The 17411-nt window shown below is 43.6% G+C and overlaps 1 protein-coding gene and 2 pseudogenes across 5 annotated transcripts in view; 2 read left to right on the top strand and 1 right to left on the bottom strand.

Moving 5' to 3' along the window:
• The window catches only part of LOC101832752 (zinc finger protein 431-like), a 30834-nt gene extending 19802 nt beyond the window's left edge, over nucleotides 1–11032 (bottom strand). For 2 of the 5 annotated variants that reach the window (XM_040738013.1, XM_040738018.1), the window contains exon 1: nucleotides 2560–3751. In XM_040738013.1, coding sequence (XP_040593947.1) covers nucleotides 2560–2571 — 12 coding nt within the window. In that variant the 5' untranslated portion in view covers nucleotides 2572–3751. Of the gene's footprint in view, nucleotides 1–2559; nucleotides 3752–6094; nucleotides 6970–9979; nucleotides 10019–10561 lie in introns of those variants that run through there. The other 3 variants (XM_040738016.1, XM_040738014.1, XM_040738017.1) reach the window with 3 other exon arrangements.
• LOC121136519 lies at nucleotides 2650–3876 on the top strand (annotated as a pseudogene).
• A 2173-nt stretch (nucleotides 11033–13205) lies between the features above and the next one.
• LOC121136779 lies at nucleotides 13206–13646 on the top strand (annotated as a pseudogene).
• Nucleotides 13647–17411: the final 3765 nt, after the last annotated feature.

Here is a 17411-nt window from a genome sequence, read left to right as displayed (position 1 = left end):
AGGGTCCTGGAATCCAATTTGAGTCATTAGTATAAACTGGAATACTGGGATCCCATCAATGCACTACTGGGGTCAAGGGAGGGTTAGGAATATAAGCCCAGCAAGAAAAAAACCTTTGCATTACTTACTTGAACAATAGTGATTGCTAACAGGGCCAAGAGCAAGATTCCAGGTGTTTTATTTCACCCACATAACAAACCATCTCTTCACTGTGGAAGGGAATGCTTTGCTCATTGTTTTGGGAGTCTGACCCACAGTCAGATGAGCTATGTGTTCAGGAGGCAAGTTAAGCTGTGCTCACTTGCTCATCTCTCAATTTCAGCAGTCTTTCTAAACTCTAACCATCACATGTACCTGTGCAAACATAAACACACCCTTTTCCCCATTTATAACATTTTTTTCCACTGTAAAGATTCTCCCCTTTATTTTTTTAATGTTTAATGAGAAGAAAGTCAGTAAACTAGATTGGAAATTCTACTTTGCCAGCCAGTATCATCTGTCACGGCCACCCAGCACAGGACACATCTGCATGTCAAGGGAACCAGTGGCTAGCTCAACTGGTAGCAAGAGGCAAAAGAAAATCACTCCTTGTTTCTTTGAGATCTACTCTGGTAAACAGGTCTGCGATGATGCCTAGAACTCTGGGTTCCCCAGCGTGAATACCCCTCGAGGCACAGACAATAGGATCCCTGAGGCTTCAGGTTGCCCAGATCTCTTCTTCAGCTTGCACCTCTCGCTTTAACACCAGTGCTAGTAGCTCAGGAGGGATGACTGACAGGCAGCAACTATGGCAGATGAGAGACTCCTTAGAACTGGAGTCACAGACAGCAGTGACAGTGCACAGTGCTCACCACAACTGACAGCAGTTTTGTGTGACCACTGTAACCAAACAGTTGCAGTAGGCCCATGAAGGCCACCGTGACGCCTGGGGCCCCCATAATAGTGCTCTCTCAAATATGCTGTAGTACAATGCCCTCAATATTTTCTCCAATAATAGACTGAAGAAGAATTTCAGCAGGCCTAAGATGGTCATCATTACAACTCAAAGAAGTTAAAGTAAATAACGAGTAGACTAGGATTTTCACAGAATTAAGCACTGCCTTACACCCTTTTAGTTTAATTAACACAGTTTAATATTCTGTTAGATCGTTCAATGATTGCCTGTCCTCGAGGAATATATGGGACATCAGTATTATGTTTATTATTTCAAAGTTGTAAACACTTGAAATTTTAATGACATATAAACTGGAACATTATCCACCTAATTTGTTGAAGACTACCCATGGCATTAAAAGTTTGATGAAGCCTTTTTTATTACTTAATAAAGTGGCCCATTGGAATGCTGAAAATAGATCAATCAATACAATGATGCATGTATCACAACCTATCAAAAACATCCTTTTATTTTTTTAAGACAGGGTTACTCTGTGTAGCTCTGGCTGTACTGGAACTCATGTTGTAGACCACGCTGGTCTTGAACTCAGAAATACACTGCGCCTGCCTCCCTAGTGCAAGGATTAAAGGTCTGGGTCACCACCACCACCACCACCACCACCAAGCTACCAAAACATTTTAATGTACATTACATCCATTTGCCATATCTCATTTTATACATGACCTTGGGGTAATGGGTAATGAAGGCCTATGAAAAGGCTGACAAGTTTCACAAAGTAATATTATTAATTTTGCCATTTTTTTGAGTTAAGGAAATTTTCATTTGAAGGCACTCCATTAAGCATGTGATTTTGTATGAAACTTAATAGCTTTAGGTAAAATAGTACCATAATGTAATTGATATGTACTGATTAATGAATCTATGAAGTGATTGACCTTGGCAGTAGTAGGACTGGAAGATTAAGTGCTATGATAAGTCATAAAATGCCATCTTCTGCTAAGTATACAGCAATAACTTCATAGATGTAGGCAGGGTGCAGGGTGTGGGGCCAGGGGCTACAGGCTCAACCCAAAGCTGGGAGTGGCTGAGGCCTTGAAGGGGATATGGGAAGAAAGACTGGAGGGCAGGCACAGTGGGGAGAGAGGGGGGAAATCATCAAGTTAGATGGAGCCAGTGCTGGAAGGGGAGAGGGAGGTCATGGTGGGCAGGGCCACAGCACAAGAAGAGGCAGCAGCAGACAGGGCAGGAACTGGGGAGAACCAGAGCAAGAGAGGTAAAGTAAGACTACTGGGCTTGGCTTCTTACTTGAGGTGAAGTAAGACTACTGGGCTTGACTTGTACTTGACATTTGGGGTGAAGTGTCTGTGAGAGCCAGACCTACCTAGAAATGCAAGAGCTTCACACAGGCTCTAGGGTGCATCCACAGCATCCCTGTCATACCACCTTCCTATTAACCTACACATATGACTTCTCCATACATACACACACAACACACACACAATGTCAGCCATGCTGACACAGGCATCATGGATGCCCCAAACATGTAAACGTACACACAGGCTACTCCCCACAAACACATATTTCTCACAGAACACACTCACATGTTTCTCAAAATGTATAGTTAGATCAGGGAGATGGGTCAGCACGATACCAACACCACTGACCTGAGTTTGCATCCCACTTGAGAAGAACCGAGTCTCAAGTTGTCCTCTCACTGCCACTCATGCACTGGGCATGCGCGCTCCACAGATGGAATGTTTGGTCAGAAACATCAGTCTATCACTCTTTGCCTCACAAGATTTCAAGACATGCACAGATACAGAGAAGTAATATGACAAAATAGTAATCACTATTTGGATCAGGATAGCCTTGAACTCTGCCTCTGCCTCAAAAATACTAGGTGTGAGGTGACATGCTCAACTAATTAAATGTTCTGAGCAAATTAAAGTATAGTAGAGAGATGTATGGCAATTTCCTGAAGAATGGAAAAAATAAAAATAAAAATGTCAGTAATTTTAAAATCTTTTAAACTGTTACAAATAGAAAACCTAATCACCACTTGGACTCCTACACCTGACTTCCAAGACAGGGAAGCTGAGGACACAGCAGGAGTGTTTGACAGAGACATGGACCAGCCAGAGGACTCAGGCTCTGAGGATGAGCTGGAGGGCAAGGGGTCAGTTAAACGAAGGCACAGACTAAGGGGGAGTTGAACCATTATGAATTTGGCATCAAACATAGCGAGAAATTTGAAATCACAGAAACTAGTGTGAACACAGGGCCAGGAAAAAAAAAATCAGACTAGATGTTTTGAGCTACTTTGGGTACTTGGTAAAGGGGGCTATGGAAAGGTTTTTCAAGTACAAAAATACTGGGAAGAAATTTGCCATGAAGATGCTTAAAATGACAATGATAATAAGAAATGCTAAAGATACAGCTCATATATAAAAGCAGAGTAGAATATTCTGGAGGTAGGAAAGCATCCCTTCATTGTGAATTTAATCTATGCCTTTCAGACCAGTGGAAAACTCTACCTCATCCTTGACTATCTCAGTGGACGAGAACTATTTACGCAGTTAGAAAAAGAGGGAATATTCATAAAAGACACAGCCTCCTTTTACTTGGCTGCAGTCTCCATGGCGTTGGGGAATTTACATCAAGATGGAATTATCTACAGAAACCTGAAGTTGGAGAACATCATGCTTAATCAACAAGGGCATGTGAAACTAACAGACTTTGGACTATGCAAAGAATCTATTCATGATGGAACAGTCACATGCACATTTTGTGGAACAATAGGATACATGGCCCCTGAAATCTTGATGAGAAGAGACCACAAACGTGCTGTGGATTGATGCAGTTTGGGAGTCTTAATGTACGACATGCTGACTGGAGCACCTCCACTCACTGGAGAGAACAGAAAGAAAACAATTGACAAAATCCTCAAATGTAAACTTAATTTGCCTCCCTAACTCACACAAGAAGCTTAAAAAGAAATGCTGCTTCTCTATTGGAGCTGGTCCTGGGGCTGCTGGAAAAGTCCCAGGGCATCCATTTTCAGACACAGTAACTGGGAAGAACTAGCTCAGGAGGTGGAGCCTCCCTTTAAGCCTCTGTTACAACCTGAAGAGGATGTGAGTCAGTTTGGTTCAATGTTTACAGGTCAGACACCTGCTGACAGCCCAATGACTCAACTCTCAGTGAAAGTGCCAACCAGGTCTTTCTGGGTTGTACACAGGTGGCTCCGGAGATCTGTACTTGAAAGTGTGAAAGGAAAGTTTTCCTTTGAACCGGAAACCTGATCACCTCTCAGATTTATTCATAGCCCACGAATGTCTATCAGGCCTGTCAGATTCTCTCCTGGAGATTCCTGGGGATGAGGTGCTTCAGCCAGCATGGCAAATGCTCAGACACTGTGGAATACCCAATGGAAACAGTGGGATAGAGCACACGGATGTGACAATGACTGAGAAGCATCAGCACCACTTCCTGTCCAACAGCTGAACTCTGAGCCATACAAAAACAAGCTTTTCCTATGATCATTTGTTCACTGATGCAAACAAACAAAAAACGGGGGAGGGGATGTGTGAGCATCCTGCAAGATAAAATGAGAATCAATATGGCAGTCTTGAAGAGTCAGTGCCATTACCTAGAATGCTTTTGATGGAGGAAAAATAAACATGGATTTTTGAAAAAAATCAATGGTGCAAAAGAACCAAATCCACAAAATCTCAAGCAAAATAGTATTATGGAACCCACAGACACATCGATTGACTGGTTTCTATATAGTGACATCTCAGCAAAGGTTTTCATGTTGAAGGCTCCAAACTGACAGTATTAAGGGTAGGATGCTGTCTCTGAATCACCATTGAAGCCTGAAGATGTCAGGGTTACCCTTTCATAGGCAAAGTATGAGATTGCTGTAAAACTTGTAACTAAGGACAAATTACCATGGAAGCTATGTCAAACTTTGTCCAGCATCACGGAATCAATGACAAAAGAATCTTATTGATTCGTGTTTTACATGCAAGCAACCTGAATCTTTTCCTTATTTAAATTTCTAATATGAACTGAGAGCTCGATGTGGTGGTGCATCCTTGAATCCCACCACAGGGAAGGATGAGGCAGGAGCATCACAAGATTAAAGCTTCGTGTGACTACTGACAATATTGACAAAAAAAATTGAGCAACTTAATCAGACCCTGCCTAAATTAACTTTTTGTTTAACCTCAGTAGACAGATGTTTGCCAAGCACTGAAGTGCTCTAGAACGGTACCCAGTATTCTCTACACCCAGAATGAAAACAGAGTAACTACAACCAATATACGCAGACAGGTGTCCGAAGAGAGTGTTATAACAGGCACCAGTTGGCTCAGTGAATAAAGGCACAAGCAACCAAGTCCGAGGGCCTGAGGTCAATACCCAAGAGAGAACCCACATCTCGAACTTGCCCTCTGACCTTCACACACGTGCTCCAGCATGTGTTTTCACACATCTCAGTGACTCAAAATCACAATTTTTAAAAAGAAAAGTGAAAACAAAAAGAAAAAAATGTACTAAAACTAAAACATCCAGCAATAACTGACCAAAACAGAATTCCAGAACACAGCCAGGATGGCAACAGGGGTCAAAACATTCACAGTTCACTTCCTACCAATTCATCAAGTTATCACTGCAGAGTTCCCTTAAGGTGAAATGGGAACAAATAGGTTTTCACAGCAATACTTATCTCCTAGGTACTTTCCTTTTGGTTAAGCAACTACCTCTACTCCAAATTAGCAAGGAAGAGCAAAAGACAGATAGAAAGCAAAGAAATTCATAAGGAAGATAGAATGCAGCATCTGTCAAGTCAGTCCTTAGCAGGATGCACCAAGGTCTGTCTCTGTGTCTCAGGCCTGCTCAGGCAATGCTTACACAGCATCCAGACTAAAGACTGAGTCTGCTCTATGGCTGTCAGCTCATTATAGAGCTCCTTTCTGTTGGGCATAGTCTATTGTGAGCACTTCTCACCTCTGAAAATATGTGATCATTAGAGTTCAACACACCATGGTTTCCATGCCACAGTTACCTTGAAACCTATGCCACAAAGAGACACAACAAACAGAATCAAAGACATTTTCCCCTTATGAACATAGATGCAAAACTTGTCAACAAAATACTCAAAAACCAAACCAAGAACACATCAAAAAGATCACCTACCCATGATGATCATGTAGTCTTCATTCAAGACATGCAGGGATGGGTCAAGATACAAAAATGTAATCCACCATATAAACAGTCAACATTATCACCACATTAGATGGAGGAAAGGCCTTCGACAAATTCCAACACCCCTTCTTGATAAAACTTCTACAGAGATAAGAGATACAAGGAACACACCTAATCAGAATGAAGCAATTTTCAACACTCATACAGCCAACCTCAACTTAAATGGAGAGGCCCTCATGGGGAGAGAGACCAGGAGACAGCCCCAAACCATCCAGGGCAGCATCTGCCTCTATCTAACCCTTGGCCCCTCCTCCACAGGGAGAGGTGAGTGCTAGGCCTTCTCCTGCCCAGCCCTTCCCTCACTGGAGGCCCTTGGCCAGGGCACATCCCCTCCATCCTGCCTGCAAAATCCCCAGAGACCTGGGGGCAGGCCCAAACCATCCAGCAGTACATCTGCCATCATTGGAGACTTGACCCACTGCTACCTCGAGAGAAAGCCCAGAGACCTGGGGGCACCCTCCTCACACCACAAAACATTCAGCCCTGCATCTCCCACCATTGAAGCCTTGGCCCTACCCAACTGGGAGAGGAATATCAGTCACCTAAGCCACAAGCCCCACCTACAGCAACTGTAGGAAAAGAGATCCCCTGGATCACAGGAACCACCTGCACTCACTGGAGGAAGAGATGGGTAGATGACAGTATAAGAACACATTCAACAACATAAAGAGTAATATGACAACAACAGAGGCACTAAGGGTTCCACATCAGCAAGACTTGAACATCCCAACGCAAATGAAGCCCATGAAAACTACCATTAAAAAAAGTATGAAGATGACAGAGGCCCTTAAAGAGGAAGAAATGAGAAACTCAACTCCCTTAAGGAATGGAAGAAAAGACAACCAAAAAATGCAAGACATCAACAACTCTCTTAAAGAAAGCAAGGAAAGCCAAGAAAAAAACAATCAAACAGGGGAAGGAAACAAACAGTTCAAGACCTGAAAACTGAAATAGAGGCAATAAAGAAAATACAAACAAGCCAGACGGTGGTGGCGCACGCCTTTAATCCCAGCACTCAGGAGTCAGAGGCAGGCGGATCTCTGAGTTCAAGGCCGGGCTGGACTGACAGCCTCCAAAACAATACAGAGAAACCCTGCCTCGTAAAACCAAAAAAAAAAAAAAAGGAAAGAAAAAAGAAAACACAAACTGGGAACGCTGGCAATAGAAAATTTGGGTAAACAATCAGGAACTACAGATACAAGCATACCCAACAGAATATAAGAGGTGGGAGAGAGAATCTCAGGTATTGAAGATACACCAGAAAAAATAGATTCATCAACCAAAAAATGTTTAGTCCAACAATTCCTTAACACAAAACATTCATGGGACACTGAGAAAAGACAAAACCTAAGAATAATAGGTATAGAAGATGAAAAGAAGTCCAGAAGGTACAGGAAACAAATTCAACAAAATCATAGAAGAAAACTTTCCCAACCTAAAGAAGAACATGCCTATGAAATTACAAGAAGCTTACAGAACACCAAATACAGTGAACCAAAAAAAAAAAAAAGTCCTCTCGACATACGATAATCAAAATACCAAACATACAGAATAAAAAAAAGGGTATTAAAAGCTGCAAAGGAAGCCGGGCGTTGGTGGCGCACGCCTTTAATCCCAGCACTTGGGAGGCAGAGGCAGGAGGATCTCTGTGAGTTCAAGGCCAGCCTGGTCTACAAAGTGAGTTCCAGGACAGCCTCCAAAGCCACAGAGAAACCCTGTCTCAAAAAACCAAAAAAAAAAAAAAAAAAAAAAAAAGAGCTGCGAAGGAAAATGACCAAGTAACATACAAAGGCAGACCTATCAGAATTACATCTGACTTTTCAATGGAAACTCTGAAAGCCAGAAGGTTCTGGACAGATATTCTACAGACACCAAGAGACCGTGGATGCCAGACCAGACTACTATACCCAGCAAAGCTTTTGATCTCTATAGATGGGAGAAAACCAGATATTCCATGACAAAACCAGATTTAAGCATTGCATATCCACAAATCCAAACCTAAACCTACAGAAAGTACTGGGAGGAAAACTCCAACCCAAGGAAATTAGTTACACTCACAAAAACATAGACAATAGATAATTCCCCCTTACCAAAAGCCAAAAGGGGGAGAGGGGGGACTCACACACAATACCGCCAACTACAACTAATCCAAAAACAAGAATCAACAATCAATGGTCATCAACATCCCTCAATATCAATGGTCTTGACTTGCCTATTAAAAGGCACAGGCTAACAGAATGGATACAAAGATTCCATCCTTCTGCTGCATATAAGAAACTCACCTCACTTCAAAGATAGACAGTACTTCAGAATAAAGGGCTGGGAAAAGATTTCCCAATCAAATGGACCTAAGAAACAAGCTGGTATAGCTATGGTAATACCTAACAAAGTAGACTTCAAATTAAAATTAATCAAAAGTGATGAAGAAGGTCACTTCACATTCCTCTCAGGAAAAATCCATCAGATGAAGTCTCAATTCTGAACATCTATGCCCCAAATACAAAGGCATCCACATCGGTAAAGGAAACATTATTAAAACTTAGATAACACATAAAACCACACACACACACACACACTTACAGAGGAAGACTTTACATCCCACTCCCACCACTGAACAAGACTAGCAGACAGAAACTTAATAGGGAAATAAAGGAACTAATAGAAATTATATATTGGTGCCCATAAAGATGGCTCTACTCCAGCCGGGCGTTGGTGGCACACACCTTTAATCCCAGCACTAGGGAGGCTGAGGCAGGCGGATCTCTGTGAGTTAGAGGCCAGCGTGGTCTACAAAGTGAGTTCCAGGACAGCCTCCAAAGCCACAGAGAAACCCTGTCTCGAAAAACCAAAAAAAAAAAAAAAAAAAAAAAAAGATGGCTCTACTCCATCTTGATTCAAGGGCAGACAGTTCAAAACTATCCTAAGTCATAAGACCTAGAAGTCAAAGGCATGGCTACAGCAGGATGTTCAATCCTAGCCTTGGCTGTCTTATTCTAAATAACAACAGACCTGATCTGAGGTGTGGTTACTCCTGACCCTCAAAGCCAGGTAACCAGAAGCTGAATCTAAGGAGTGGTTAATGAATCCTTGGAGAAAAGAGGAAAAGTCTGTTTGTTCCATATACATAATACCATGTTCACCTTTTCTGGTTAAGGTACATAAAATTGGTACCACTTCAGCATTGACTAATTCGCCCTCCTGATCTTATTTCTGGGTCTTTGTCTTTCCTTTAATGTCTTTAGCTAGCTTTTCTTTAGTCCACACTCTCCCTCTCAGGTACGGAACCTCAGGCTGCTCTGCTGGCTCCCACTGCAGCTCTGAAAACACAACCCCCCACAGTTATGACTCTACTGGGTTTAACAGACATCTACAGAAGAAAATATACCTTCTTCTCAGCACCCCATGGAACATTCTCTAAAACTGACCACATACTCAGCAAAAAAGAAAACCTCAATAGATATAAAAAAAATTGGAATAACCCCCTGTATCTTATTGAATCACCATGGTTTAAAGCTAAAATTCAACAACAACACAAACTGCAGAACCTATACAAACTCATGGAAAGGGAACAATGCTCAACTGCATCATCACTGGGTAAAGAAAGAAATAAAGAATTAAAGACTTTATTGAATTCAATTACAGAGATTTCTGTACCGTAATTGAATTCAATATTCAATGAAAATGAAGACACAACATACCCAAACTTACAGGACACTTCGAAAGCAGCGCTACGTGCCTACATAAAGAAACTAGAGAATGGTCACACTAGAGACTCAACAGCTCACCATTAAGTTCTAGAACAAGAAGCAAACTCACCCGAAAAGAGGAGATGCCAGGAAATAATCAAATTCAGCGCTGAAATCAATAAAGTAGAAACAAAGAAAACAATATAAAGAATCAATGAAACAAAGAGTTGGTTCTTCGAGAAAATGAACAAGATAGACAAACCTTTATCCAAACTAACTGAAAGGACAATGCTCAACTTCAAATGGAAAAACAGAAAACCCAGGGCAGCTGAAGTAATTCTGAAGAATAAAAGGACTGCCGGAGTTCACAGCGTTCCACAGTGTGTGTTGTACTACAGAAGTACAACAATATTTTTGACATAAAAACAGTCACATCAAAATGGAAGACCCAGACATGAACCCACGTTTATGGATAACTGGAGTTTGATAAGGAAGTTAGAAATTCACACTGGAAAACGACAGCATCTTCAACAAGCCGTCCTGGTCAAACTAGATGTCTGCATGTAGAAACAGATCTACACGCATCATCCCGCACAGAACTCGAGTCCACGTGTGTAAGACAACACGAGCCTGCCCGGTGTGAAACGCTAGCTGCTGAGTGCTGTATGCTTACACACAAGTCACGGCCAAGGCCGTGTCTGGATCCTCTCACCTGCCTAACGTGGGACAACCAGGTCTGTACCTATCCACATGAGAGAGCTGCCCACGGCAGAAATACACAGACATGACAAACGGCTGCAGCCCAAAGTGCATCGAAACGACCCACACTGCTGCAATGAGACCGCACTGTCCGAGGAAGACTCAGGCGATCAGCAGACCCTACGCGAACACTCGGGACTAAGTCACAACAGCGCAGTGGATTCTGACACCCGAGGCCGGGAGCCCGGGCAGTGTGGCCGCCCCGGCGTCCGCAGCAAATGCGCTCCCGACGCGGACTCTGTGCCCCGCACCGAGTCCACGCATGCGCTCCTGAGCTGAGCGCTCGGCGCCCAGGGCACAGCGTCGGAGAGACGCTGGGGACGTGGTGACGTCACGTGCGGCCCGACCGCGCACGGCCCCCACGCCCCGTCCCGCGCGGTTCCGCCGCGGACGGAAGACGATCAGAGGCCCCGGGACCGGCGGCGTGGACGGCGGGGCTCACGTGACCGCAGGCCCGGGAGGCCCCGCAGCGGCTCCGCGGCCCCTCCCCGCGTGCGCACGGCGGCCCTCGCTCACCATGGCGGCTCCGCGTTCGCCCCGCGCTCCTCACAGCTCCCGGCGGCGGCTCACAGCGCGGCCCGCGGAACGCGAGCGGCTGCCCGGGTCCAGGGCGGGCGAACTGCGGCATGGCGGACCGGAAGTGCCCGCCCCGCTCTGACTGACGGTGCGATGGCGGGCGCTGATTGGCCGGTGTGGCCTGAGTGACGGGCGCAGCTCCCTCAGGGACGCAGCTCCGCGGTTCCTTCCCCGCCTTCGTCCGAGGCTCAGAGCTGCCCGGGCCAGAGAGCGCGCGTGGCTGCAGAACTAAGATCCCCGTGTGTGCGGAGTCAACACCGTCCTCGTGTCCAGAGTTCCTTCTGAAAGTCAAGGCAGTGTCTTGAATTCTTGTAAAATCAAAACACAGTTCGTGTGTGGCCAACACACAGTGGCACAGAACACACGTTTCCCCTTCACAGAGTAAAGAAAGATTGGAGCGAGACCAAGTCTCTCTGTCTGTGTGTCTCTCTGTCTCTCTCTCTGTCTCTGTGTGTGTGTGTGTGTGTGTGTGTGTGTGTGTGTGTGTGTGTGTGTCGCTCTCTCGCGCGCGCTCTCTCCTCTCTGTCTTTCTGCCGTGTGTGCGCGTCTCTGTGTCTCTGTGTCTCTCTCGCTCTGTCTCTCTCTCTCTGATGAGTGTGTGCGCGTCTCTGTGTCTGTGGCTCTCGCGCGCGCGCGCGTGGTCTCTCCTCTCTGTCTGTCTCTCACTCTCTGTCTCTCTCTGTCTCTCTCACTCGCTCCAGCTTTCCATGGCAGGTGTATCTAAGCTGGGGCATCTCAACATGTTATGGTCTCAAAACGCACCCCAGGCTTCATCACGGATTCGTGCAGTGAGCTCTCCCGGGCTCCTTACTTGGGATTGGACTCTTCCAAAGAGTTGACTGGAACACTGGTGAGCTGAAGCACAGAGGACAAATCCATGACGTTTAAATGTTGCATCTTTCTTCTTTCAAACAGCGAGTAGCTCATAAATGGTACCACCACACAGGGTTCTAGCTTTGAATGCAGATTCTGAAAGAAGTTGGATTTGGGGACTTGTAGTCACCCTCCTTTTCTTTCCATACTTAAATGCTTGGCTGGGTGGACAGTTCCCTTACGACAACTTTTCCTTACTCCCAAAGAAGAGCGGGTACCCGAGCCTCCCTGATAATTACTGCCTCCGTTTCAGCACATGACTGCCCTCTGGAACTACCTACTACTGTTTTTCTTTCAAACCACGCAGGTTTCATTAGCCTCTATCCCCAACTGTTGCTCTTTTTCACCATGGGCCTGCACTAGTCACCAGCAATAACTGTACCACGGACTAGGTTTGGCCAAGACATTCCATTGCTCTTTAATTCAGCCTTACTTAACAGGACATGGGCCCAATACACCGAAATATTACACAGATGATCTGGCTTAGTGACTTTTCTATTGCTGTGAAGAAAAAAGACCAACGTGACTTTTATGCTTAAGGTTTCTAATTTGAGGCTTGATTACAGGAGAGAGGATTAGTCCACTATCATCATGAATGGCAGAATCTTGGTGGGGAGGCATAAAACTGAGTCTTACATATAGCACCTTTCCATGTCACTTGGTATATGTACCAGAGAAACAAACCCAAGTGAGGAATGTGTTGTCTCCGGAAGTCAAACAGGCCCAGTAAATGTATCCTTCACCTTAGATGGAATATCCCTGCATGTTCCCACCAGTGAACTCCTGAGAATTTCACAGAGGTAGAGGGTCCTTGAATTTTGGTTGGATTTATATCCCATCCTCTGGTTCACATATGTGTTACCAAGGAGTTCCATGTGGCTACTACCTCCTGTTCCGTTCAATATAACATCATCTATATAGTGCAACAATGATAGTGTGTAAATTATGGACTTACCAACCCCAGTATAAATGATAAGTGGAGTTTTATTAGGCAAAGAATTTATGAAGAAAACAGTAGGTGACTGTCATGGCGTTCTTGCTCCAAGGATGCAGACCCTGCCTTCCCTTCTAGAGAAGCAAGCCTCTAACAGGGGTGCAGTCAGGTGCTGTGCTTCAGAAAAAGTCTAAAGGTTAGAAAAACTGAAGTCATGTTACGAGGACCTGTGTTACAGATGTTTCATCATTTTATAAGTCATGAGTCTGAAGTGGCCAGCAGTTTGGTTCTTGAAAGATCTATGAATCGTGTTCAGTTACTTGGACGAGTAGTTCAGGACCCTGTCATGAGACAGGTGGAAGGAAAAAACCCAGTCACGATATTTTCATTGGCAACAAACGAGATGTAGTGATCAGGAGACAGTGAAGTGTGCAAATGGGTGACGTCAGTCAAAAGACAATGTGTCACAGAATATCAGTGTTTCAACCGGGCCTCAGAGATGTGGCATATCAGTGTGTGAAAAGGGGGGCTCCCATACTTGTGGAAGGGAAAGTTGACTATGGTGAAAAATGGATAAAAATAACGTGAGGTATCAACAACAATCATAGTTGATAACATTGTATTTTTGAGTGACCAGATGAAAGAAAAGGCATAGAATGGATGATTCTTCTTTGATCATTGTTTGGTACAGCCTCCTTCCCAAATCATGTATAGTCTATATATGTATATGATATATATGTATATGTATATAGTCTATATATGTATAGATGAAGATTAAAAAGTTTTATGTAAAAAGATCCCTTCTAACTAAGTTATGACAGAGTTGTAGAGGTAACATATTGTTGTAGTAAAACTTCAAAGCTGTCCTGCTGGCCTTTCCAACTCAAAGCAAATTGCTTCTTGTCCTTATGAACAGACACTGAGAAAAATGCCCTTGATGGATCAATAGCTATATACCACGTACCGAGAGATGCGTTCATGTCGTCAAGTAAGGACACCACATTTGATAATGCAGATGTATTTCCAGTCACTACATGATTGAGTTTTTGATGGTCAGTTATCATTCACCACAATCCATCTGTCTTCAGTGCTGATCAGATAGAAGAGTTAAAGGGAGATGTGTGGGAACCACCACCCTGAATCTTGCAAGTCCTCCGTGATGGAACTAATTTCTGCAATGCCTCCAGGGATACAATACCTTGGCAGAGGCAACTCTAAAAGCTCTATTTGCCTTTCCGACCTTAATAGCTGTTAGCAACCAGGCACACCTTGGCCCTGCCCTTTGGGGTACTGGCAGACTGTGTCACCCCTGCACCCATTCCAGGCAGTACCCTGACTCTACACAGGCACAAAAGGTTCCTTTAAGAGATAGCTCCTCCCATTTCTGCTCTCTGAAGAGGCAGGCAGGTATATGCCCCCCTTTCTCCTTTTCTCCCTTTCTGTATCTTCCCCTCTCTCTCTTCCCTTCCCCCAATAAGACTCCCCAGGTAAGCTCTGTCTGCATTTCGTGTTTTCAATCGCCTGCTGTGGTTGAGACTCACCTGCCAAGATCCATGTCTGCCATGTCATAACAATAGCCTGACTTGACAGATCAGGGGCCCAATGTGATAATTCTGCCAATTACCTTGTGTGTGTTCGTGTGCCTGCATGCCTGCGTGCGTACATACGTGTGTCTGTCTGTCTCTCTGTCTATGTGTATATGCTACTGTGCAAGCATGGAGGGTAGAGGATAGTTCCACGAACCCATTTGTCCTTCTACCATGGGTACCAAGTACTGAACCTAGGTCCTCAGGCTTGGCTCAAGGATTTTTACGCTGATCCATCTTGCTATCTCTTACTGTTTTTGCTGAATAGTGTTACATTCATGGCAAAGTTTCTCAAATTTTCTGTTTGACAATATAGGTGTGAAAAATAATGAAGGATATAATAATGAAAACGGTAGTATTTCTGTGTGAAATAGCTGCAATTGGGAGATGACATGGGCAGTGAACAAATTCACCAGGATCAGAGAAAAGCAGACATAGGACCAGCATGATGGCTCAGCAGGCAAAGGCACTTGCCACCAAGCCCGATGACACGATTTTGATGTCCTGGCCTCATGTGTTGGAGAGAATCAGCTCCTGTAAGCTGTCCTCTAATCACTCCATGTGCACTGTGGTGTGTGCAGGGATGCACATGCATGTACACCCACTCACTCACAAAAGAACTACTGCAAGTTACCCTGGTGTTGAGACACATATGCACACACAAACACAAATGAATTAATGTAATTTAAAAATAAGATAAACAGGGCTGGGTTAGTGGATATGTATTGCTTGAATCTAGCTTTGTCATGGAATATCTTGTTTTCTCCATCTATAGTGATTGAGACCTTTGCCGGGTATAGTAGTCTGGACTGGCATCCATGGTCTCTTAGTGTTGGTAGACTATCTATCCGGGACCTTCTATCTTTCAGAGTTTCCATGGAGAAGTCTGATGTAATTCTGATAGGTTTGCCTTTATATGTTACTTGGCCTTCTTCCTTAGCTGTTCTTAATATTCTTTCTTTGTCTTGTATATTTGGGGTCTTAATTATTATGTGGCAAGGGGACTTCTTGTGGTCTACTCTATTTGGTGTTCTGTAAGCTTCTTGTACCTTCATTGGCATGCCATTTTTAGGTTGGGAAAGTTTTCTTCTATGATTTTGTTGGATATGTTTTCTGCCCCTTTGAGGTGGTTTTCTTCACCTTCTGTACCTATTATTCTTAGGTTTGGTCTTTTCATGGTGTCCCATATTTCCTGGATGTTTTGTGTTAGGGATTTGTTGGACTTAAGATTTTTTTTGGTTGATGAATCAATTTCTTCTAGTGTATCTTCAACACCTGAGATTCTCTCTTCCATCTCTTGTATTCCGTTGGTAATGCTTGTATTTATAGTACCAGACCATTTGCCCAGCTTTTCTATTTCCATCCTTCCTTCAGATTGTGTTTTTTTTAATTGTCTCTATTTCAGTTTTCAACCCTTGCACTGTTTGAATTGTTTATTGAAATTTTCAGTTTATCTTTTCATCCATTTGTTGCATTTTATGAATGTTCTGGTTTTTTTTTCTTCCATTCCTTGCATTTTTTGGTTTGTTTTTTCTTCCACTTCTAGATTCAAGCAATACATATCCACTAACCCAGCCCTACAGAAAGTTCTGAAACAAAAACTCCAACCCAAGGAAGTTACCTACAACCAGAAAAACATAGGCATTAGATAATCCCACTTTACAAACAGCCAAAAGAAAAAAGGGGTGGAATTCCACACATAATTCCAACAACAACAACAACAACAACCATTCCAAATCAAAGAAGAATGAGCAATCAATGGTCATTAATATCCCTCAATATTAATGGCCTTAACTCACCCATAAAAAGACACAGGCTAACAGAATGGATTTGAAGACAGAACCCATCCATCTGCAGCATACAAGAAACACTTCTCACCGTCAAAGACAGGCATTACCTGAGAGTTAAAGGTTGGGAAAAGATTTTCCAATCAAATGGACCCAAGCAACAAGCAGGGGTAGCAATCCTAATATCTAACAAATTAGGCTTTAAAATAAAATCAATCAAAAGAGATGAAGGAGGTCATTACATACTCATCAGAGGCAAAATCCACGAAGATGAAGTTTCAATTCTGAACATCTATGCCCTAAATCCAAAGGTATCCACGTTCGTAAAAGAAACATTACTAAAACTCAAATCAAATAAAAAGCCCCACACACTTATAGTGGGAGTCTTCAACACCCCACTATCACCACTAGACAGGAATACCAGACAACACCAAAGACAATTTATGCTGTAGAGGTTATGGTGAAAGGGGAACACTGCTCCACTGCTGGTGGGAGTGCCAACTCTTACAGCCACTTTGGAAATCAGCATGGAGATTCCTCAGAAAAATGGAAATCAGTTTACTACAAGACCCAGCAACTCCACTCTTAGGCATATGTACAAAACATACAAATTCATATAACAGGGATGTCTGTTCCACTATGTTCATAGCATCATTATTTGTAATAGCCAGAACTTGGAAGCAACTTAGATGCCCTTCAACCGAAGAGTGGATAGAGAAAATGTGGTACATTTACACAATGGAGTACTATTCAGCAGAAAAGAAAAACAATGGAATCCTGAAATGTGCAGGCAAATGGATGGCACTAAAAGAAACCATCCTGAGTGAGGTAACCCAGTCACAAAAAGAGAAACATGGCATGTATTCTCTCATATATGGATTTTAGACATAGATCTGGGGAGTGCCAGCCTACAATCCCATGGCCAGAGAGTCTGGGAAACAGAACTTTCATTCAATGGCTGATGGAAGCAGAGGCAGACTCCCACAGCTAAACACTGAGCTGAACTCAAGAAATCCAGTGACAAAGAGGGAGGACTGATAAGCAAAG

The sequence above is a fragment of the Mesocricetus auratus genome, unplaced genomic scaffold, assembly GCF_017639785.1.
Source record: "Mesocricetus auratus isolate SY011 unplaced genomic scaffold, BCM_Maur_2.0 Super-Scaffold_100676, whole genome shotgun sequence".
In the NCBI taxonomy this organism is placed as follows: Eukaryota; Metazoa; Chordata; class Mammalia; order Rodentia; family Cricetidae; genus Mesocricetus; species Mesocricetus auratus.
Note: the sequence above shows the minus strand (reverse complement) of the source record. Positions and strands in the feature narration are given on the sequence as shown.